The following is a 24,479-nucleotide window of genomic DNA, read 5'->3' as shown; positions in this document are numbered from 1 at the left end:
ACTTTTTTTCATGTACGGTGGACGTGTGAGATAACACAGAAGTTCTGGCTTGGGGTAAAAATAAATCCTTAGAGAAATTTTAGGGTGCGAGATACCTGCCCAACAGGAGGTGTGGCTACTGCGGGTAATTCCAGCAAAAACAACTTAACACCCCCAAAGCCATCTTATTAATTTTGCTGCTATGGCCACACGCCAAGTGGTGGCGGCAAGGTGGTCTCGGGGAGAAGAGCCTCCAAGATCTCTGGTAGTTAAAAAAATTAATGGGTATATGAGGCATGGAAAAAAATCTCAGCATTAAGACAAGACCGATTAGCTAAATACGAGTTAACTTGGACACCTTTTGAAAAATGGTCGAAAGTACAGCAACTGCAGTATCCTTCACTAACTAAATGAGTCAAACTCTACAGGGTTTTGTAGCTCGAATGAGGATGATTTACCCAGGGGATAGGCTTAAAGAGTCCCTGACCTGAAACAAAAAAAAGAGAGGTTGGAGTATTATGATACTGTATGTATATGTTGGATGTTGTTGATGTTTTGGAATTGTTCTGTATCACAACTCTCAATAAACAGTTAAAAACAAAAAAAGAAAACGCAAATATATGGCTTGGGGACTTAATTTGTACAAAACCAAGTGTTAGCATTAATGACTGAAATTCAGAAATGACACTGGGACTATCCTGGTCTAAATGGACATTAAAACCTCCTAAAAATAGGAGATTCTGAAGCTCCAAAGAGACACTAACAATTTGCTGTCTTAAAGATGCCAGTGAATCCCAATTAGCTCAGGGTACTCTACAAATTAAAAGAATAGAGAAGGTAATTCAAGCCTGCACTCTGACCAAAAGGCAGTCAGTGCCCTTTGCCTGAGATAAGACATCAGTGACCGTAAAACATTCTTGTGTTAAAACTGCAACTTGTCCACCTTTTCCCTTAAATCTATGTGGAGAACAAAGCAAATAGTTTAATGAACATGCCTGAAATAAAACTAGGCCAACTGCCTGTGCAAATATTTTCAAGACAAAATAACTGGCAGTTAAAGACATTCAGACTTTTTTCTTTTTAAATTTTAAAATGTTCCTGCATATTTCCATTTAAAGTTTCTGAATGCTCCTCATTATTTATTTGTAGAGTTTTATATACCGTTATTCGGTAGAACCATCATAACGGTTTACAAAATATGCAATTATCATACAAAATATGCAATTATCATAGTAGTTGGGCACAGTGAAACTTTGTGCACAATAAACATTTTTCTTAGTAGATGTATAACAGAAAAGTGAGGAGAACATTTTCATAAAATTTAACGTATCAAGTCAGAGAGCAGGAAGGGGTAGAAAGGGAGGGTACGGGGGTACATCAGGAGAGCAGGAAGAAAGAGGATTATGTATGCGCGTTTGGTTGAGAGCTGGGATGATCAGGCGTCAGAGTGAGAATAGAATTTGCGGAATAAAAATGTTTTTAGGTCTTTTTAAAAATGTTTTCAGGTTGTGCTGGGTTCTCAGGGCTTTAGGTAGGGTGTTCCAAATTTTGGGGGAAGCGATGGAAAATGCTCTCTCTCGTGTAGTTGAAAGATGAGCGTCTCTGATGGTGGGGATGTTTAAGTATCCTGCGTTGTTAGAGCGTAGGTTTCTTTGTGGATTTTGTGGGGTTATGTTTAAATCTTTTAGTCCATGGAGATCATCGTTTAGGATTTTGTGAATGATGGACATTGATTTGTAGTAATACGCGAAGAAATAGGTAGCCAGTGAAGAGAGGTCAAAATGGGTGTTATGTGCTCATTTCTTTTTTTTCCTGTAAGGATTCTGGCAGCTGAGTTCTGCAGTATTTGAAGTGGTTTAAGGGATGATGAAGGTATTATTATTATTATGAATCTGAATGCAGAAAGGGGTGCTCTGTGTTGATTCTCAACAGAAGTCCACACAGACTGATACATGGCAGACCCAGAAAGACGAGAAGAGCAAAGAAACAGGCAAGCTGAGAAGCTGAAGACTCTAGATAGTTACTGCTTTAGTTCTGAAATGTACAAGCTGAGGACCGGATGTACTAAGCATCTTTCTTATAGATTCGAAAGTGACTCTAAAAGAGAAATGATGCCCCCGATGAACAAATGCCAAAGGAGTGTATTTATTGGGGATAAACTCGCAGTCTGTGAGTGAGAGCAGAAGGTGCAGGAATCCCAATGAGAGAGCTTGTATGAAGCCAAGCTCTCGAGCAGCTGAAACACATAAAAGGCTTTACCGAAAGCAGAGGCCCTGATGTGTTTCAACATAAGAGCATGTTTTAGATTGCAACTTATAGTGCAAAGGAAACCCCAATAGTGGTGCATGCACACTTTATATAGTCAGCTGCTGGCAAAGTGAAAGTATGTAGTCATGCTGAATTTCTTTCTTCAGCCTAACTTGCAATCTAAGGGGATCATTTATCAAAGTGCTATATGGCGTTTTCGCCCACGTTAAGGCGTTTTCGCATGCAAAAACACCTTAACGCGTACGAAAATGCCATTAACGCTTGCGAAAGCATTATAATGCATGGTGCAATGCAAATGAGAAAAAGGGGAGGATATTGGGGCGGGATTTGTGGCCAAGTGGGCTGGGCTCACAGTTGTGTGAAGCCATATCGCACGGCTTTAACGCGAATTTTAACTACACCTTTTTCATTTACGTAAATGCCTTGTGATAGGGCTAATGCGTTGCGATGTTTTAAGCTCCTGGCGAGCTAGCCTAGCTATCTGGGCCCTCCTACAACCACTGGGGGGGGAGAGAGAGAGAGAGAGAGAGAGACTAGCTATAATGTTCTCATCCTAGGTAGGCATTTATATCTCTATGGGAGGCCCGCTTAGTAACTCAAGGTGAGGTTTAGGTATCAGTGTGGGGGCTAGGGGCCACTCTGACATTCAAAATGAGACGTACAAACAGCACAGTGTTCTAATGTGAAGATTTGATGACCCTCAGAGTGAGGAAACTCACCCAAAGATGAGATTTGTGCAATGTTCTCTTAGCCTAGCTTGATGGACTCTACCTGGGTAACATCAAGCTAGGCTGAGAGAACATTGCACAAATCTCATCTTTGGGTGAGTTTCCTCACTCCGAAGGTCATCAAATCTTCACAAGAGAGCCCCGTTCTGTTCGCATGTCTCACTTTGAATGTCAAAGTGGCCCCTAACCCCTACACTAATATCTAAATCTCACCTCAAGTGACTAGGCGGGCCTCCCATAGAGATATAAATACCTATCTAGGGAGGGGACATTATGGCTAGGCATGCTCTCTTTCTCTCTCTCCCCCCCCTCCTAGTGGTTGTAGGGGGGCCTAGATAGCTAGGCTGGCTCTCCAGGAGCTTAAAACTACTAAACATGGTCCCCCCAGTGGTTGTATGTAGGAAACACAATTCTGGCACTTATCTCAAAGTGTGAAAAAGTTATCGCAATTTGCGCTTTGCATAGGTATTAGCACAAATTGCAATAAACTGCCTATTACCATAAAACATACCCCTTTTCCTATCACATGCGATATGTAGTGCATTTTGATAAATCCAGGCCTGAGATTGAACGCTATCAGAGACCTCTTTGGGCTGAAACATATAAGCAGGGCTGCTGTTTTCCATGTTATATTATTATTTATTTGTATGCTGCTTTTTCAGGCATTTCCAAAGCGGAGTACATTCAGGTACTGCAGACATTTCTCTGTCTCCAGTGGGCTTACAATCTAAGTCAAGACATGGTGTGTCATTCGTCTCTCATCTTGTTTTCATTCACAGTATCTCTTAAGGATCGGCAGCGCTTCCGCTGCCATTTATCAGAACATGAGTTTATTCCCTGGTGTGCTCCTTGTCATACTGTTCCCATTTTATTCATAGGTTCATTGTTTTGGTGGCATCTAGTCCAGATTAAAGCAGTTTAAATACTTATGTATTTAACTGAACAAAGAGCAGGTATATTTTGGTATTTCATGGGTCAGGCTTACAAAAGCTATTCCATGTTTTATATCCCTTTATGCAGCAGCTTCAAAGGCAGCTAAAAATCTTTTTGTAACATTGTCCATCGGTAGATGGGGAGAAAACCTTTACTAAATACAGTCGAGAGAAACTGACCTAAACCTGAAACGGGTCAAATGTTGGTTTTCCCATTTGGTTTCTTTTTAAAACACAATCTGTAAATATTTAAATGTCCTCTTTCCATGCCACTAAGGAAAAACAGATTTACAATAGTGGCTAATCTGTGTTTCCGTTTTGAAATGAAAGGATCACTTACCATGGCTTTCAGCCAGGTGCAGAGGGTTGGGGGAAGCCTGGCAAGCAGCTCCATTCCCTCCTTTGTCTGTGTGTGTAGTAACGCATAGGCCAGGCGCTGTCCTGTCAGCACCAACAACTGGGACGCCAGCACTTCCAGGTCGTGCACCTGAAGAACAGCCTAAAAACAAAACACACGCTGCTAAGGTAAGAATTTACACTCGGCTTCCTGCTCTCTTTCAGAGACCCTTCCAGAATGCACAGGAAGAGCCTCTGCTGTGCTTCACAGCTGCCATGTAATCCACCCGCTCGTTTCTGGGTTCACAACACAAAGATGGTGTTTACGAACACACACAGCCGAGAAACACTCTTCAGAAACAATCCCCATCACCAAACACTAGTACAAACAAGAAGCTGCAGCTACAGGCAAGCCATTCCTTGCCCTACACTCACGCTGTGAATATTCACACTTTTGCTTAACTTTCTAGACAAATCCACCGTATCTAGCCCTCAGGCTTCCTTCCAACACCTTCGGTACACAGGCTTTACGACAGACGTATGTGGAAGTATAAGGAAAGAGAGAGGGGTGGGACACAGCTGTAGCCTGGTAATTTGCTCCTGGTCCTTTGAGCTTCCAGCTCAATGGTAACCGGCCTCATGAGCCTTCAGTGACAACTTCCTGCAGCTTCTACCTTACTTTAATTCCCACTCTTCACCTAGCCTGGCCACTGCAATGACAGTTTCCAGTATCCCTAGCCCTGGTTGACTGTTTCTTTTTGCCTTCCCCATATTGACACCTACACACTGCCCCACACAGATTACTGAAGAATGTCAATAAAACGACCTTTATGTTGTCCTTCAATTTAACAGCCATGTTACTTAGAACAAGGTTCTGCTCTGAAGGCCTGTGCTGGCTCAACACTAGTAAGAATAGTTAAGTGCATAATGCAAAGATCCACCCTGAACTAATTCATGGCTACAGTAGAGGCTATTATAATTCAAGCTTCATTTGAAAAATGAAAAGAGGGTACACAGTGGACTCTATTAATCTATCTTGTGGCTGATGTGTGCTTTCAAAGTCTGCTGAGAAAAAGAAGTTCCTCAATACCTGTTTCATCTAGGATATTTTGCTGGCAGAAAAGGATGGCTCCAAGTGAATGAGTCAATAAACTCAGTGTCAGAGAGAACCAATAGAGTGACATGAATTACAAACCTTAAGAACACAAGAACATGCCATACTGGGTCAGACCAAGGGTCCATCAAGCCCAGCATCCTGTTTCCAACAGTGGCCAATCCAGGCCATAAGAACCGGGCAAGTTCCCAAAAACTAAGTCTATCCCATGTTACTGTTGCTAGTAATAGCAGTGACTATTTTCTAAGTCAACTTAATTAATAGCAGGTAATGGACTTCTCCAAGAACTTATCCAATCCTTTTTTAAACACAGCTACACTAACTGCACTAACCACATCCCCGTCAACAAATTCCAGAGTTTAATTGTGCATGGAGTGAAAAAGAACTTTCTCCGATTAGTTTTAAATGTGCCCCATGCTAACTTCATGGAGTGTCCCCTAGTCTTTCTATTATCTGAAAGACTAAATAACCAATTCACATTTACCCATTCTAGACCTCTCATGATTTGAAACACCTCCTATCATATCCCCCTCAGCCATCTCTTCTCCAAGCTGAAAAGTCCTAACCTCTTTAGTCTTTCCTCACAGGGGAGCTGTTCCATCCCCTTTATCATTTTGGTCGCCCTTCTCTGTACCTTCTCCATCGCAATTATATCTTTTTTGAGATGCGGCAACCAGAATTGTACACAGTATTCAAGGTGCGGTCTCACCATGGAGCGATACAGAGGCATTATGACATTTTCCGTTTTATTCACCATTCCCTTTCTAATAATTCCCAACATTCTGTTTGCTTTTTTGACTGCCGCAGCACACTGAACCGATGATTTCAATGTGTTAACCACTATGGCGCCTAGATCTCTTTCTTTGGTGGTAGCTCCTAATATGGAACCTAACAATGTGTAACTATAGCATGGGTTATTTTTCCCTATATACATTACCATGCACTTATCCACATTAAATTTCATCTGCCATTTCGATGCCCAATTTTCCAGTCTTATAAAGTCTTCCTGCAATTTATCACAATCTGCTTGTGATTTAACTACTCTGAATAAACCTAAGCACATTGGGATAGGAAGATAACTTTTACCCTTCAACTTTCCCTCATAAGCAAGCCACTACCTGCACTCTAAGTGAGTTGAAAGTCAGGCCTTTGACTAAACCATATTGAAGGAAAGACAAATGTGATACAACAAAGACCACAAGGCCTGTACTCTTTCAGTCATGCACCATGCCTCAAAGACCTTCCGGACCTGAACATATGACAACAAAGTTGACGTCCGTCTAGCTTGTAGAAGAGTAGTTATAACCACCTCCGGGTATCCTCTTCATCTCAAACGCCAAGCCGCTAGACAAATGCGATCTGCCTGGTCTGAAAATATGGGGCCTTGCCGAAGAAGACGAGGAAGGTGACTGAAATGTATCGGTCCATCCATTGCTAGGTTGACCAGATCTACAAATCACGGCCGACATGACCACTCTGGGGCTACCAACACCACATCCCCCTGGATGCTTCTCTATCTGATGCAAAATATTGCCTACTAGAGGCCAAGGAGAGAATATGTAAAGTAGAATCACCCGAGGCCAAGGTATCACCAAAGCATAGACTCCCTCGGCTCCGTATTCCCTTCTTCGGCTGAAAAAACGAGGTGCTTTCGCATAAGAACATGCCATACTGAGTCAGACCAAGGGTCCATCAAGCCCAGATCCTGTTTCCAACAGTGGCCAATCCAGGCCATAAGAACCTGGCAAGTACCCAAAAACTAAATCTATCCCATGCTACTGTTGCTAATAATAGCAGTGGCTATTCTCTAAGTCAACACTGAGTCGAGTCGCCATCAGATCCAAATGAGGACAGCCCCACCTCTCTCGGATGAGCTGCATCGCCAATTCTGCCAATTCCCACTCTCCTGGATCCAGCATTTTGCAACTGAGAAAATCCACCTAGACGTTTTCGACCCCCGTGATATGAGATGCCACTATCTGAGCCATGTGCTGTTCCACCCAAAAAATCAACTCTTGAGCCTCCTGTGCTGCCCCTCGACTCTTGGTGCCTCCCTGTCGATTGATGTATGCTACAGTCATCTCACTGTCCGACAAAACTCACACTGAGCAGCCTTGAACCAAAGGCAGAAAGGCAAGTAACGCCAACCGCACTGCTCTGGTCTCCAAATGATTGATAGACCACGAGGCTTCTTCCGACAACCAAGTGCCCTGGGCTGACTGTCGCTGGCATACTGCCCTCCCATCCAGAGAGACTGGCATTTGTAGTAATAATTACCCAATTCAGGACCTCCAGATCGACATCACATGCCTGTAGCCATCAAGACAGACTGTCCCGAATCAGAGCATCAAGAGACACAGGCTGATGAAAGGCCTCCGATAACAGATTCCACCTCGCCCACAGCGCCCTCTGAAGTGGCCTCATATGTGCAAAGGCCCGCATACTAACTCCAGCGTGGAAGCCAAGGACCCCAGAACCTGCAAAAAATCCCAGGCTCGGAGTACCCTCAATGCTAACAAGTGCCAAACTTGCTTCTGTAACCTGCATACTCTCTCCTCTGTGAGGAAGACCTTGCTCTGCCTCATATCGAACTGAGCTCCCAGATAGTCAGAGACGGGTTCATGTGGCTCTTTGTCAGATTCACCATTTATTTAATCTATTTAACAGTTTTTCTATACAGACATTAGTAGGCACATCATGTCTGTTTACATTAAAACTCAAGATTGGAAAGGTACAAAGAACAGGGAGCAGGGGAAATAGGACAACTAGTGGAAACTTGTGCAACAAAAGAGTGTTACAGTTCAAGTAGGCTATAAAGGGAGCCTGAAAATAATAACTAGATAATTAACAATTTAGTAAGATAACTGGTAACTGATGAATAACAGATAGATAACTGATAAATACGGAGGTCAATAGTTGGCGGCCAGGTGGGGGGCATGCGTGAGTCTAGTCAGGGTAAGCCTGACTAGACTCACAGGGTAAGCCTGGTGGAAGAGCCATCCAACCTAGAGATTCCAGGATATGAATCACCTTTTGCACCATGGTGCGACACCTGGCTTCCGACTCTTGATGAGCCAATCGAGATAAGGGTGTATCTGCACCCCTCGTACCGAAGAGCTGCTACCACTACCAACATGACGTTGGCGAAGGTGCGTGGTGACGTGGCCAGCCCAAAAGGTAAGAGCCTGAAACTGGAAATGCTGACCCAGCACCATAAATCTCAGAAAGCACTGGTGATGCTGATGAATGGGAATGTGCAGGTACGCCTCCGTCAAGTCCAAAGAAGCCAGAAACTCTTGGTTGTGCACTGCCACAATCACCTTGTAAAGGTCTCCTTGTAAAATCTTGGAACCTTTAATGCTACATTTACTCGTTTCAAGTTCAGAATGGGGCGAAAGGTGCCTTCTTTCTTTGGATCTACAAAGTAAATGGAGTTTTGACCCTTGCCCTGTTCGTTCAGAGTGACCAGAACTACGCCCCTAAGCTCTGCAACCTGTCTAAAGTCTCCTGAACTGCCCGATGCTTTTCTAATGACCCGCAGAGGGAGACTAGAAAGAAGTCGCGAACGGTACGCGCAAACTCCAACGTGCAGCCATCTCTTATTACACTGAGAATCCACTGATTCTGAGTGATCTTGGTCCACTCCCTGTAAAATCGAGCTAGGCAATCCCCAAATAAAGGAACGCTGGAGTGGAATGGCCTCACCTCATTGTGAGAATTTTGCCCCTATAGCTCCACCTCCTGTGGAAGCTCTGAAGGCCTATGACCTCCATGAAAGGACTGTCCCAAGGCCTGAGCATGAGGAAAGAATTGCTTCTGCAACGCTGGCGCACCTCTTGGATCACAAGACCACCTGCTTTCTCAAAAATGCGCATGAGACTGAAAAGCCTGCTTGCTTCTAGGCTTGTCCTCCAGCAACCTTATTCTCATCCAGTTGTTTCATCAATTGCTCCAGGTCTTCACCAAATAAAAGATACCCTTTCAAAAGTAGTGAACCCAACTGGGATGTGGAAGATGCATCCGCTGACCGATTATGCAGCCACAATAACCACCTGGCTGACACCGTGGATCCCATAAGAAGAGATGAAGTTCTCACCAAATCGTACAAAGCATCTGCTACGCACATGATCAATGCCTTCAAGCGTTCTGTGTTAAGCTCCTCCTCGTCACCAGACTTCGCTTGTGCTTCCTGAAATCGCATCTAGCACAGACATGCTTTTTGCATGAAGCTGGAATAAATGGCGGCCTGAAGACTCAAAGCAGACACCTCAAAGATTCTTTTGGCATGGATCTCCAACTTCCGATCCTGAACATCCTTCAAAGCTGTGGCACCCGCAACGGGGATAGTCGTCTTCTTTGTGATTGCTGAAACTGTCGCGTCCACTTTTGGTAGAGAAAAAAGCTCTAATGTCTGCTCAGGCAAGGGATAAAGCTTCAACATTGCTCTTCCCACTCTTAAGCTGGAGTTGGGAGTACTCCATTCACAATCCACCATTTTTTCACGGGCTTATGATAAGGAAACGTAGTCAAGGGGCCCCTAAGGCCATCGAGGACTGCATCTGCCCCATCCATGTCCAAATCTTCCTGAGGGATCTTCAGCCCCAGCTCCTCAAGACCTTGAGGAATCAGAGGACCCAACTCTTCCCTCCGAAACAAACGGAGAATCTTGGGGTCAACCCCCTCCTAAACCGGAAGAGCCTCCATGTCCTCCCCTGGGGCTATATCAGTCACCTTCTGATCAGCACCCTGAATTCCTGACAATGCTACCTCCATATCCTTGGGGGTCTCCAGGAACCCAACAGTCAGCTGAGTCATCACCCTTCCTGGTTCTAACAAGCGCTGCACCCTGGGCCCAGCCATGAATTCGGAAGCCATCAGGAACAGAGCCAGGTATGCCAGCCCCGTCTGCTGGTATCCCATCCCTTCCTGCTGTGCTAAATAAGCTTGATGGAGCAGTAGAATAAATTCAGAGGAAAAAGAGCGGGGAGCCGATGGAAAAGGGGGGACCCGATCCCCCACACCCCCTGAAGCAGGCAAATCCAGCACAGCTGTTCCCTCTGTGCCCCCTGCCCCTCCATGGGACCCGGATGGACGGGGGAAGTCTTGGAGGAAGATCCCCCTCCCCCTCTGACGGCAGGGGCAAAAGTGTCCGAGAACCCAAAATGGCCGCCGCTCCCGCATTGAGGGAGCCAGCAGGCCCGATGCGCTTTGAACTGTCATTGTCAATACTCCTTGCGGCGATCGAGTTGACACCGATCTTCTGGCGTTTCGTGGCTATCGGAGGCTGAGAAGACCCTTCACACACCCCCCCCCCAAAACTTAGGCAAAGCCCAGCGCAGCTTAAACATGCTGGGACCGTTTCACATGCACAGCATGCTGAGCCACGCACCATCGCCCTTGCCAGCGGGACATGAAACACCCTCCAAGCCCCAGGGAAGAGCAAAAGAGCTTGAGCAGTGCCACCAACCGATCATATGAAGGGGGAAACCCTGGAGGCCTTACCGCTCAAGCTGCTCCTTTCTGCAACTTTTTTTTTTTTAATTTAACTTTAATCACAAAAAACAGCAAAGGCTCCCCTTTCCTAAACCTGTAACAGAGCTGTCCAGCTCAGAACAGCCAAAAAGAAGAAAGGAGAGGGAGAGACTCAAAGGAAAGCAGTGGGGGAACAAAACCCCACGACCTGAGCCCAGAGCCGCCTAAACGACCTCATGAAGAGGAGGGATCTGGACCACCAGAGTTATACCCCACGGACCAACAAGGAGCAAGCGTACCTCGTCCAAACAGGGATCCTAACCCCTGGGAAGAAGGCTCAGAAAAAAAAGAACTTAACCGACTGTAGAACTGCAGGTTTTTGCACCAGCCACCATCTGCTGGAGACAGAGAAATACTGAGGAACTGCAGGTGGCACCAGGTATTATGAAGCAGTGTCAGTTGAACTTTCTCTGTCTCCATCTGCTGGCAAGGATGCATAAACCCAGGAGTCTGGACTGATCCGGATACGTACCGGGAACATCCATTTTCTAAAGCACAAAGGTTGTAAGCTCCTGCATCAGGGCCTTCCTGTTTTCTGTACCTAGGTGGCTTTACATTTATTTAACTTTCATGTCTCCCAAAGTTCCCCATACTAATGCAGTGATAAAGATAGTGATTGAGCTTTATAATCATATTTCAGTACCAGTTTTACTTTTCAATAATAAACATCTGCAGGAACACACACTATCTTCACTATGTATAAAACATGCACAGACTGGAAGGAGGTGGTAGGATTTGGGTATGAGGTGATGGCAGGACGTGGCAGGGCCATTGAAAAGGGTAAGTGAGATGGGTGACTGCCCAGGGTGCACCAATAATCTCGTCAGAGGAGGGGGAACAGAGTGCCAGTACTCTGCACAGCTACTTTAGCTGTAGGGGTTTTCCTGTGTTCTTACATAGTTGGGTCATTGGAGGGGGACATCATCTGGGGATGTCCCACCTGCCCAGTGCATCAGTTGATCCAGGAATACTTGGACAGGGGTATGAGCAGCAGACAGAGAGGTGGTGGGAGAACTGTGCCAGTGCACGCCTACAGTCCTGCAGCAGCCCTACACCTCTTCTCATGGATTTTCTTTTGAAACAGAAACTCATGAGAGCTGGGGGGGGGGGGTTAGCATGTCAGCTCACAGCCCCAAACTCAGTAGATCTAGCGGATGTCTCTATGCAGCAGAATAGCATGCAGCACACTAATGTCAAGGCAACAATTTTCTGCATTGGAGAAAAAAAAAGTACAAGTGAAGGATTGAGGATAGGATAAAGGAAACAGAAAACGGTAGAGGGAAAGAGGCAGTAAATATGGAGCTTGCAAATTAGGTGTTCGATCTCATTCTCAATTCTTTAATACATTGTAACTAAAAAATGTAGAATTACCTCTTCTCCCAGATGATCCATTCCATAGCTATATAATTCACACACATGGTGACGCCTGATCACATCCTCATTGACTTGAAGATGCTGGGCCATTTCCACAGCTAATTCTGGCCAATCCAGATCCTTCCCGGCAAGCAGGGCAGGCACCTCTTCTGAAGCACTGCTGGGGTTCTGGGTCTGGTGTTGTACCTGAACTGCTGCACTGACAACCTTCATTAAAAACTTGGAGCGGGAATTAAAAAGAGTGGCATTGATTTAATTTGTTTAAAAACTTGCATCCCCTTTAAAAATGAAAAACAAAAACCCAAGCAAACAACGTCCATGTACCTGTTGTCGTAAACATATTAAATTAGGGTCCATATCTCCACTGGGTAGCAACTGTATAGAAGCCAGGTCCTTAAAAAAAGCATTTTTGCCCTAAGAGAGAAAAAAAAGCTATTCATGTATTAGTTGTACGGGGAAAGAGTTGTATATGAGAATCACAACAAACAGAGAAATCTATGACCTGTACCTAGACACCTGGGACACAAACTCAGGTGAATGATGTCTGCTCAATTATAATATTACATACAGTGGCCTATGTACTAGCCCACAGTCTGTACAGGGACAGGTCTTCAAACCACAGAGTGTGTATGTACTCACAGCTGAGAGTGCATCACCCAATCAAAACTAGAGCCCAGAACAGTACACTCTTGTGAAGATTTGATGTCCTTCGGAGTGAGGAAACTCACACAAGGATGAGATTTGTACAATGTTCTCTCAACCTAGCTTGATGGACTCTCTACCTCTCTCTCTCACTTTGCGGTGATACCTATGCGAAGCGCTCAGATAGTGCACATGGCGATAAATAAGCTATTACCATAAAACACGCCCCTCTTCCTATCGCATGAGATAGTTTGATGAATCTAGCCCTCAGGGAGAGCAGAGCATTTTTTATCTTTATTATTTTTAATTATTGGGTCTTTGTGACTGCTGCTTTAAAATATTTATTGGTGTCTATACATTTTTTTCTATAAGTTTTAATTATTGGGTATTCCATTCATCAAAAGACCTAAAAACACTAATGTTCTGCAAATTCTACATTGACCTTCAGACGTCTGATCATCCCAACTCTCAACTGAACTCTCAGTTGTAACCCTCTTAATACATTCTCTTCACCCTGAACCTGCATACCCTCCTCATCCAACCTAATAATGCTCTCTGGACTTGATATGCTTATTTCTGATATTGTTCAAATTGTTTTTACTGTTGTACAACTGCTAAGAAAATGTATAACGTTCACATTGCTTTTCTGTTACACAACTGCTAAGAAAAATGTATTTTTGTAAACCGTTGTGATGGCTCTACCGAATGACGGTATATAAAACTCAACAAATAAATAAATCGGCTGTTTTGAATTCTGTTCTTTTATTATTATGGTTTTATTGCTATTGATTTTATATTTTTTGGTTTGTTTTCTGAAGACTGGCGATTTTTCTTTTTCCTCTGTTGCTCTGCATACAGAGTCTCTGGCTTGTTGAGGTTTCCAGTTCAGCTTTTGTCTGCATGTTTCCATTTATACTTTAGTCTCTCTATTCTTTGTTAGGTGAGAGTCTGCACATGTGACTGAGGTGAGGTATTGCTGGCATGAATTTCTGTGTAGGGCTCTATAGCAGCCTGGCTGGTTCTGTTTTCCTAATAGGAAGAGTATTAGAGTTTTAAGGCCTGGTGTAACGTTTTCAGTGTTGCCTTTTCTTAGGTAAGGTGGTTACTTTTGAGTGCTGGTATGGGAGGTTTACTCTTTATGTAATTTCTGTTCAGAAAGAGCACTCTTAGAACATAAGAAATTGCCATGCTGGGTCAGACCAAGGATCCATCAAGCCCAGCATCCTGTTTCCAACAGAGGCCAAATTAGGCCACAAGAACCTGGCATAACCATAAAAGTAATACAGGGCCATTTTTTTAAAATTTGCACTGTGGATTGTAATGAGCAGTGTGTTACATGTGAGAGTTGTCCACCAGGTGCATAACGATGGTAAAAAGGTTGAGAACCACTGCTGTAGAGGGAGTGACCACAGTCTGAGAATAACGGAAAGAGGGAGGGAGTTGTGTCATTGCCTTAGTAGGTATCAGTGAGAGGAAATGTGTCAAGAATCAGTGGTCTAAATACAGATCAAATGACCAGTCAACTAAAGGGCAAGTTATTCTCCATTGTGAATGGAAATCCCTTGAGTCTACCCGCTGTAAAAATCTAATTATATATATGAAAATGGTGACATAAACTGGAACTGTCTATGCGTTGAAATATCACACACAATTTCTAAGGATGAGCTCTTATAATACCACCTGGTGCTAGTTTAAGAGTCGCACTGGAAGCGATACCAGCTCTGCAGGGTTTACAGTAAGAACTTGAGAAACTAGAAAAAAAATCTCAAGGTTATGCTTCCTGATGAAGTCAAGGGAAAGAGTAAAAAGAAAGAGAGCAGAGGAAACACAAAATCTTAAGTCATACCTTACTATCAAAGAGCGCCAGCGGCTTAACGGATTTCAGTGAGAATCTCATTATTCCATACAAGACAGAAGACAACACAGAATGATGCTCCACCAATGGGTAGTGGATGTGTTTCTGCTCTAGGGCTATCTCCACTATTGAGGAAGGGCCTTCCACCGACATCCACACGTCTTCCGTATCCAGCAATGGTGCCTGCATCTCGTCGCAATGAACATCAGCCTGGTACACCAATGCAGAGAATAGTGTCAGGCCCACAAGAAACATACAATCTTCCCTTCCAACCAGAAATGCCTACATGTGGGCTTAAGTCTTTCTAATGCAAGCTGTCAATACGAATGGGAAAATTTAAATTTTACCTGGTCAGCATGACCTTTTCAAAGTAAAACCGCTCTCTTTATATGTAACTAACTCCTCAATTCTGTAATGCACAAAGCTGCTTCTTGACTCCAACAAATATAGTCAGGGATGAGTAACAGAAAGCAAGATTGGTTTCTCTTTACCATCCACATCCATCTTGTATAAATTGTGTTATATATATTTGTGATGTAAGTACAGTTTGAACACAAATTGGCTACACAGATTAAGAATTAAGTTGACTGCATTATTTTAGTTGATTGCTCTTTTTAATGTGATGTTTCTTTTGTCACTTATCTTCTCTTGGACTGGCACGTGTCTTACCTCCATCAATGTCTGGAGGAGATCGCAGCAAGACCCAAGGAATGAAGTCATTGCAGTGTCACTCATTCCTACATCCTATTGAAAAAAAAAAATTCAACTAGCCAGATTCTTCTGGAAGAGATTTTAGATGCATTTTACTCATGAGACATAAGGATGGCATTTTACTGACACAGTTTTGGCTGCCACTTAGGCTAAAGCACTAACAGCTGAGTACCTCACCACTGACCTCTGTAATGGGTACCCAGTGATTTAGTTTGGTGTTTCCAGTTCTGTCTCCAGATGAAAAAGTTCCACCACAAAATTGGGAATAAATCAGTGCAACTGTCAGAGGAGACTCAGGACTGAGCTGGAATTGAAGTGAAATAGTGTACTGCAATGGTAGATTCTGACCTGTTCGGACACTCAAAAGTGTAATTCTCTTTTTCCCTGGGGACTGTAAGCTGCTGAAGGTTTGCTATTTAGCTCAGAGCTGCTTCATGTCTGGGTAGAGACTCAAATGAATTTGGGATCTTTTTCACAAAATGTTAATAAGTTTAGAAAATTAACTTATAGAGATTTTTGGGGGTGGTGATCTGGCTGCTGCTGAGTCAGCGGGAGACCGGGTATACTATGAAGGAAGCTAACTGGATCAAGTATTCACGAATGATGGGTTTGGAGGGAACCACGGTCCATGCGCCTTACTCGGAGGACTACTGTTACAATGACTGGGTTAAATGGGGAGACTGAGGAATCAAACATGGGCAAGGCAAAATACTCATATTACAATTATTCATGGACATGCAGTCTTTTAAACATTATTTGTAATTTTAAATAACAGCCCTCTGAAATGATGTTAAGTAGAGCCTTGGGGTAACTTGTCCAAATATGAAAAAGCCTCACAGCACCTCTTAAAGGTGGCCGAGACTACGATCCTGAAGAAGGCCGACCATGTAACCTTATTGCACAATAGTCATGAGCCAGCCGCTCCTACCTCCACCAACATCCATTTTGATTAATATTAAACTGGAGAGAAAATAGAGCAGCTATTGTAAAACATGTTCAGCTGAACCCAAGAGTTCTGTTTTTGGTCTGCTGTAATCTGTCTGTTTTATCCAGGCTAAAAATAACTAGCTGCTTGTACAAAAAACACACTTGTAATTCTGATCTGTATCAAAAGTGCACTTACCCGTCTGCATAATCTGTCCTTTGGAGCTTTCCCAACCTAACAAATAAGGAATTTCACGTTATAAACATGGAGGTCCATATTTAAACATCATTTAGATAGTTAACTGTCTAAATGGCTTATCTAGCTTTATTCAGCCCTTATTCGGCTACATTCTAGCTGTGTCACTAGTTACCTAGCTAGAATTTAGCCGGATAAGTTGGGGGCATTCCATGGGCGGCCAGGAAGTGTTTTGGGGAGTGGTCGAGTTAGCCGGAAAAGTTAAAGGATATTTGAAGTTAACTGGTCACCTTCTGTGGCTAACTCTGATCAGGCCTTAGGGCTGTCCTAGTTAGCTGATTATAAATAACAGACTAACTTTAAAGATAGCTGCACCGCTGAATCTATACCACTAGTTAGCTGGTTATGTATGATCGGTAGTACAGCAGCTGAATATGGACACCCTGTCATGCCGGGACAATATTAGAATTTTTTACTCAGAACTTGAACAAGTGAAAGGTTTGACACTAACATTAGAGAATTTATGAAATGGAATTTGGAAATGCAGTGCCATAACAGGATGGAAGAGAGCATCAGATCATGTAGCATATCTGGTCTCAGAGACCTCTGTGCCCAACCGCTCACTAGACAGATATTTAAGGTTCTTTCCTAAAGAAACAGCTATGCTATAAGAGGAGGACAGAAAAGGTTCGCTATTTCAGGGTCTGTGGAAAGTCACAATCTTGCTATGTTCAGCAAACATCTAACTTTCAGGCCAATGCAATATTGGCATACGTTAAACGGGCGTTCATGACTTAGTGCACGCTCTCTTATTGCATGCAGATCCACTTCTCCTGGGCACCCAATTTAAAATTTAAATGGGCTGCCATGGTAAAAAGGAGGCACTAGAAATATTTTGTTCCCTAGCACCACCTTGGCCATTGGGTGCACAGGAGAGGTGGCTGTTGGCGTCCATTTTTCTAACCTGTGCACAGCCATGGGTTAGGAAAATGGACACTCTTTTATTGAGCATCCGTTTTCCTAACCTGACTGCTGGCACAATTTTTTTTTTTTTTTTTTTACAGTTCTTTTTTGGTTCCTCCAACTTAATATCGCCATGATATTAAGTCGGAGGAACTACAGAAAAGCAGTATTTTCTGCTTTCTGTAAACTTTTGGGGCTCCTCAAGAATTAATGCTTGCTCTGGGGCAGGCATTAATTTTTTAGAGTAAAAATGTGTGCATCGGGTGCACTTTTTTTGTTTTTTGCATTGGGAGGGTAATAGCTAATAGCCTCATCAACATGAATTTACATGTGATGACTGCTATTAGATACGTGTTCGATTAAACTTGTGTTTTGGATGCACTAAGCCCCGTTTTGCATCGGGAGTTATGGACAAGTAGCCAAAATATGTGCCCAATCATGTATTGAGCTGTGCGCTGGCCACAGCATATGGTATTGCATTGGCCTGTTTGTGTCTGTCTGTGGCTGACTGAAGCTCTCGGGGCCAGCTCACCTTCAGTCTATGGCAACAACAGGCAGTGAAAAGCAGCTTAATGGACAGTAATTCCTAATGAATTTGGCTTCAAAGGCTGGCATAAGCCTCAGAGGTCAGCGAAGCCCCTTGTACCCTGGTGGTCACAGGCACACTGTGTCACATCCTAAAGAACTCCGAATCACAACTTCCACTGTTTTCTTTTTAAAGACCATGGAAATGTAGGCATTAAACACATTGAGGTGCAAAATATTTATAAAATCACATCCTCTCTAATGGATGCAGACTGCTGGCAGTTATCACTCCAGAACCACAATCAAAACAACATTTTGGAAACCCAGCAGTTCTGTTCCCAGAACCTTGGGTCACAAAAGACTCCTGAAAACCAAAATAAATATGGAGCATACAGAAGCTTGCCTGTCTCCATAAAGCTTCCAAATGGAGTCCAATTTGTCCATTTAGCAGGGGCTCCAAAATTCAACATGTGCAACACTTTAAAGATTTCATTTGAGGGCTCAGTTATTGCCGTTGTACAATGTACAATGCTTACCTTGTCCATTAGGTAAGCAGCAGCAGAAAACCTTTTCACGATAAACGTATTCCACATCATTAAAGATATACCTAACAGAAAGAGAGAGAGAACCTCAGACTGCATTGGTGTCAGCATGGGCTCAGATTATCGGGATGAATCCTTGAATGCTATTCTTAGACAGGTACAGGAAAAAAGTCCATACTGGCCAAGAAAATACCCACTTTTTATCCTCCTACATTTGTAATGGGTGAAATTAAATGATTCATCCTTTCTTCAGGCACAAAATATTTATTTAAATGTATTAATTGCTCATCCAAGGACTCTGAGCGATGTACAAAAAGCTTACAAATTAAAATCAAATATAATAAAATATTCTAATAACATATAGTATAGTGTTTCTATAAAAATTCTGAAAAACAAAGTTGCACATAATCAAATCAAATCCTTATAACAACACCAACAACCTGGGTACTTGCCAGGTTCTTATGGCCTGGATTGGCCACTGTTGGAAACAGGATGCTGGGCTTGATGGCCCCTTGGTGTAACCCAGCATGGCATGTTCTTAAAATATCTTCAAATAGGAATACTTTCTGACAAGCCCTATCAGGTATTCAAACAAAGTCATCTTAAATTGACATTTCTTTAATCCCTCAATGAGGATACAAGAGATATCAAAAGGAGTCTGAATTAGCTTCTGAAAAGAGCATCCTTTGGTAAAATTACTCCCTCCTGCCCCCACAAAAACTGTATCCAATTTTTCAGTTTAAACATAATAAAAAGAAACCAGGAACATAAATATAAAGACTGCTGATCTACCATATATACTTGAGGGGGAGAAAAGAGAGAGAGCGCACACAATATATAGTGTCATATTGTGTGCACTCTCTCTCTTTTCTCCCCCTCCCCTCAAGTGTGTGTGTGTGTGTGTGTATGTATGTATATATATATATATATATATATATATATATATATATATATATATATATATATCTACCACTGTAAGAGGGGCACTTTCAGCTCAGGGTGGGTTTGAATCATAACACCCTTATCCAAACCATTTTTAAACCCAGTTACACTAAATGCCGTAACCACATCCTCTGGCAATGAATTCCAGAGCTTAATTATGTGTTGAGTGAAAAAGAATTTTCTCCAATTTGTGTTAAATGAGCTACTTGCTAACTTCATGGAGTTCCCCTTAGTCCTTCTATTGTCTGAGAGAGTAAATAACTGATTTACATTAACCTGTTCAAGTCCTTCATTCCCTCCCCTATGGCCAGGGTGCAAGGGTCTGTAGTGCACCCTCTAAACCCATCCTGAGTTGAAAGTGCCCTTCTTATAGTGGCAGATATATATAATGCCATATTGTCTCTCTCTCCCCCTCCTACCCCCCCCCCCCCCACCCCCGGAAGGACATGAAAAAACTGGTTTTCCCTTTGTGTGGACATAATTGCGTAAAAGCCGCTAAAGCCCTGGTAATATGCGCGGGACATTTACTCAAACCGCCTCTTAAGATCGCGCGCACACACTTAGTACAACAAGCTATGTACAAACGCACACCCACCATTAATTCAACTGTATATACTTAATTATAGCATTCTTAAATTGCTTTCCAGTTTTTATAATAAAATCTTCCAAAGCAATATACAAATAAGATAAAACTTAAAATGACAATAAAATCATTTAAAACCAAACACTTCTCCCAAACAAGGAAAAGAGCTTGATGTCTGCTTATAAAACCATTTCCAAAATTGCCATAAACCAAGGATGCCATTCCAAAGAGGGTTAGGCTCATCTAAGGCTGCTAACAGCAATACAGAAGAGTTTCACCTCAGACACCACCAACCAAGCCTTCACCTGGTGACAGAACCGCATAAGATCTTTCTCCTCCCTAATCGAGAGAGGAAGATCATTCCGTATCTCATGGATTGTCATAAGAAAACAATCCTATTTGTAATTTAGTATGCCGAAAGGCTTTGACTGATGGAAGGGGAAGTTGGCAGCTATATTGCGAGCATGCATATCTAGCAGATGTTTTCCAATTTAGCCCGTGCTCCATGTGAGGGGGGAAATTTCCATGCACAATCTTAAAAGTGAGTATAAGAAGTTTAAATTTACAACGGAGCTTCACAGGTAGCCAATGTAATATCAGGAGAAGGGGAGCTGCTGACTCTCGTCTGGACCTACCCAGGACAATACTTGCGGCCATATTTTTGAACTATTTGGAGCCTTCTGAGTCTCGGCATCAGGAAGGCCCCAATAGATAGCATTACAATATAACCAAAATGTACACCACAGACTTTAATGCTCTAAAACTCAAAAAAAGATTTTAATTGCCTCACCAACCATAGGTACCCATAGGCTCTTTGTAACACTGCACTTATTTGACTTTCCAATGACCAATTAGTATTCAGCATTACCCCTAAGGAACTCACATCATTTGCTGTAACTATAACCCCTTCAATTTGAAGCTATTTCTCCAAAGTTGTTCCCACTTGCAGTACTTCTGTCTTTTTGAATTTAAAACAAAATAATTCTATCTGTACAGAATACACAATACTGAAATCTGAAACTCCTCACTCTTCAGGCCTGCACAACACAGCTGTAAAAGGTCATTGGAAGGACAATTTCAAAAGGGTATATGCAGGTAAAAAGTGCTTCACTGGTGTTAACCCGCTCTCTGTAAACTGCTAAGAGCTCATGAATTGGGGAACAATGTGCATATTTTTTGTTATACCAAGAGGAGTGGTGTGTTTAGTTCAGGGGAGATAAATAAGACATCTAGATTGCATTTTCAACCCTACATGTATTATTTTTCATCAAAAAGTACCCAGAGAAAACCAAAAGCACATTTCAATGTGAAAGAATGCGCATACTCTCACTTTGAAAAATGATACAAGTCCATGGGTTCAAAGCATTCTGACTCTTTTCCAATGCAGACAGTTTGAAAATTGTGCCCTGTATATCCACCATATGTAAAAAAGAAGAGGGACTCCATGACAGGATATCCCCTAGCACAGTACTGGTATCCTTTCGCCCAGACATTTTATGATTCAATACAGGGAGCAGATCCCTTCAAGCAAAAGAAAGAAGTGACTGAAATGCTATCATGGAACTGGCAGCCTTTACATTACAAACTATTTACTTTAATCACCCTAAGGGTCTTGGTATGTGATAGCCAACCTACCTCAGTGAATGAGGGTTAAACCAGAGCAGAACCCAGGGTTGACTTTTTATGTTGATGCTTTCTAGTCCGTGTTAGCTAACAAGGTCAAATTGGCAATTTATTTTATTTATTTAATTCTTTTCTATACCGGTATTAGTAGTTACGTCATACCGGTTTACATGCAAACTGAAGGTAGAAAGTACATCAAACAGGGACAAGGCAATGGCTCTTCCATAAGCAACACAGATAGCGAGTAATTTTCTAAGGCATTTGTGCAGGTAAAACAAAAAGGGCAAGTTATAAAAAAAAAAAATTGTGTGCCTGATATATCATGCTTGCGTTTCAATTTATTTGGACCGAATCAAGCTGCTTCCAGGGACAGGGTTGGGGAGGGCGTTTGCACTTTCAAAAGTCTGTGCAGACATTTTCCCCAAGAATTTCTGTGCACAGTTTAGCAAAGTGTAAACACATGTGGGTACTCTTCTTGGAATAATTTCACATACCTCCCTTTGAAAACCGGCAGAACAGATGGGCATATTTGCTGTCTAATTTAGGAAGGTAGTTACAAGATCCCTCTCTACCTCTGACTGGCTAATTTTAAAAGGAATGCCCGTGCACCCATAAACGCACGGATCGGCGAGCAGATATACCCTGCAGTTTTACATCGTGCGCGCAAGTACGCACGTATCGTTTAAAATCCCCCTGCCGCGCGTATGTGTGCGCGTAATCTTAAGAGGCGGCTCGAGTAAATGTCCCGCAAGTATTTCCACTAGGGCTTTCGTGGCTTTTACGTGCGTATGCAGACATGCTCATGTGAGGGAAAAGCCAGTTTTTCCCAATTACTCCACCAGTTTGTCCGGTTGATATTGAGGTCTTCAAGACCTCTCTGGTTCTGCATCCTGTAAGCCCCCCCCCCCCCCCCACTTGACCCCAAACCTTCACGCTGTGCTGAAAACCCTAAAACTCAAAACCTCCAGAATTGCTCCTCATCAGGACCAGCAGTAAAGTTATGCAGATAATGCGCCAATGCTTTTTAAAAAATTGGACTTATGTGCGCAAGTCTTGGCCCCACCCTGGAATGCCCATGCCTGTCCCTCTCCCACCCCCTTATTCTTTATGTGTATACTTCGCACCTTCTTATCATTTGCGTTGCTCACGTGTGGCCCACATACGCACATATGTGGCTGTTTTTCAGGAAGCAACGCTTTTAAAATCTACCTGTGTGTAAATATTGACTCTGGTAAAACTCTTTAGCATGCATGTGGAAAATGTACTGCATTTCAACTGCCCTTCAAAATGAAAGAAAATATCTGGATATTTGAAATGGGAAGTAATTTGATGAGATTGCAAATCATTGTGCTAGAATATATTATTAAAGGCTCTCCCCTATGGTGAAAGAAAGGCATTATAGTAGGGCAGCTAGGCTGTGAATACTGTTATCTTTATAACTGCAGTCGATGAGAGAACTTAGAATAAGGAGAAAGTATAAAATAATTTAACTAAAATATCTGATGTCTATGACCAAGGGGAGCAAGCTGGAGTCAGCCATAGATCGCATGCCTCTTTTCCCCATCACTATTCACATCTCCCGCCACCTCTCCAGTATTCTCTTCATCTCCCTCAGTTCAGTCTACCTCCATTTCACTTTTGCTTGGTTCGAGCACTCCCTTCTCCACTACTAAATCAGTCATACATTTATACAATTAAATTAAAGCTTCATTATTAAATAACAATGAGGTCCACATTTAGTTGCGGGCTTTCTGGGTAAGATAGCAGGATAAACTTAGCTGGGTAACAAACAGCCACAATGCTGACATATGCTGCTAAACCCAAACTGATCAGGTTATTTGGGATAGTGGCATGGCATGACCATATTCACCCGGATAAGTCTGAATATCACACTTATCCAAGAAAGTTATCCAGATAACTTCGTCCTGCCCCAAAATGCCCGAAATTAATCCTGATCAATTTTACCCCAGTAATGAGAAACCCAGGGGAAGGAATGCAAGCCAGACAGCTTCTGCACAGCAAGAACAGTAAATTAATTGCGTTCTTTTTTAAAAATAATTGTTTTTATTGAGGTATTTTTTAATCATATAGATAATTTGTCATATTTTAATAAAATAAACTCCTAAAAAAATAGCTGCAAGGAATTAACATGTGTATCCAAAAAAAAAAAAAGCTGAAATTATTTTAAGCTTTTTTCATGCCAAGTATCTCTTTAAGATGTCACTTTGGTTACACGGACCCCATGTAAATAAGATCACCGTTTTGTTTTGGGCTGAAGACTAGCGTGCACACCGTACCAGGCAGCTGTTTGTAAAGAGAATACACGTACCACATTTTCAATCATATTTCACCCATCTCTTTCCAAGACAATCAGCTTCCAAAAATGGAAGAATATGGGTTTCCCTATTTTGGGTCTAACTTTTACATTTGACATTTACCATCCTCTTGAATCTTTATAGGTGAAATGGAGATATATCTAATACTGCTATTTTCATCGCTTAGCACCAAGTACCTGATTCACTAAAGACTTTTTCCCTTTTCTAGGTCTATGGAGAAAAAGTTAAGTAAATCAGGTTCAATGAGAGGTGCTGTCCAAAACTTACCAAACTGTACATGGGCATTAACGATACACTTCAGGTGCTCCACAGATCTGAGAAGAAAACGTGCTTCCTTGTGGAGGAGGGGTGGGGAAAGAGAGGGAAAAAAGTAT

The 24,479-nt window shown here is 42.6% G+C and overlaps 1 protein-coding gene across 4 annotated transcripts in view; it reads right to left on the bottom strand.

Moving 5' to 3' along the window:
- Positions 1 to 24,479, bottom strand: part of RAB3GAP2 (RAB3 GTPase activating non-catalytic protein subunit 2) — a 279,134-nt gene that overhangs the window by 10,926 nt on the left and 243,729 nt on the right. For 3 of the 4 annotated variants that reach the window (XM_029593169.1, XM_029593168.1, XM_029593167.1), the window contains 8 exons: positions 24,373 to 24,439; positions 18,616 to 18,686; positions 16,595 to 16,630; positions 15,430 to 15,504; positions 14,752 to 14,970; positions 12,588 to 12,677; positions 12,261 to 12,482; positions 4,248 to 4,406 (listed from right to left, as the gene is read on the bottom strand). In XM_029593169.1, the coding sequence (XP_029449029.1) occupies positions 4,248 to 4,406; positions 12,261 to 12,482; positions 12,588 to 12,677; positions 14,752 to 14,970; positions 15,430 to 15,504; positions 16,595 to 16,630; positions 18,616 to 18,686; positions 24,373 to 24,439 (939 nt within the window). Of the gene's footprint in view, positions 1 to 4,247; positions 4,407 to 12,260; positions 12,483 to 12,587; positions 12,678 to 14,751; positions 14,971 to 15,429; positions 15,505 to 15,540; positions 15,776 to 16,594; positions 16,631 to 18,615; positions 18,687 to 24,372; positions 24,440 to 24,479 lie in introns of those variants that run through there. The other variant, XM_029593170.1, reaches the window with a different exon arrangement.

The sequence above is a fragment of the Rhinatrema bivittatum genome, chromosome 3 (genome assembly GCF_901001135.1).
Source record: "Rhinatrema bivittatum chromosome 3, aRhiBiv1.1, whole genome shotgun sequence".
Classification (NCBI taxonomy): domain Eukaryota; kingdom Metazoa; phylum Chordata; class Amphibia; order Gymnophiona; family Rhinatrematidae; genus Rhinatrema; species Rhinatrema bivittatum.
Note: the sequence above shows the minus strand (reverse complement) of the source record. Positions and strands in the feature narration are given on the sequence as shown.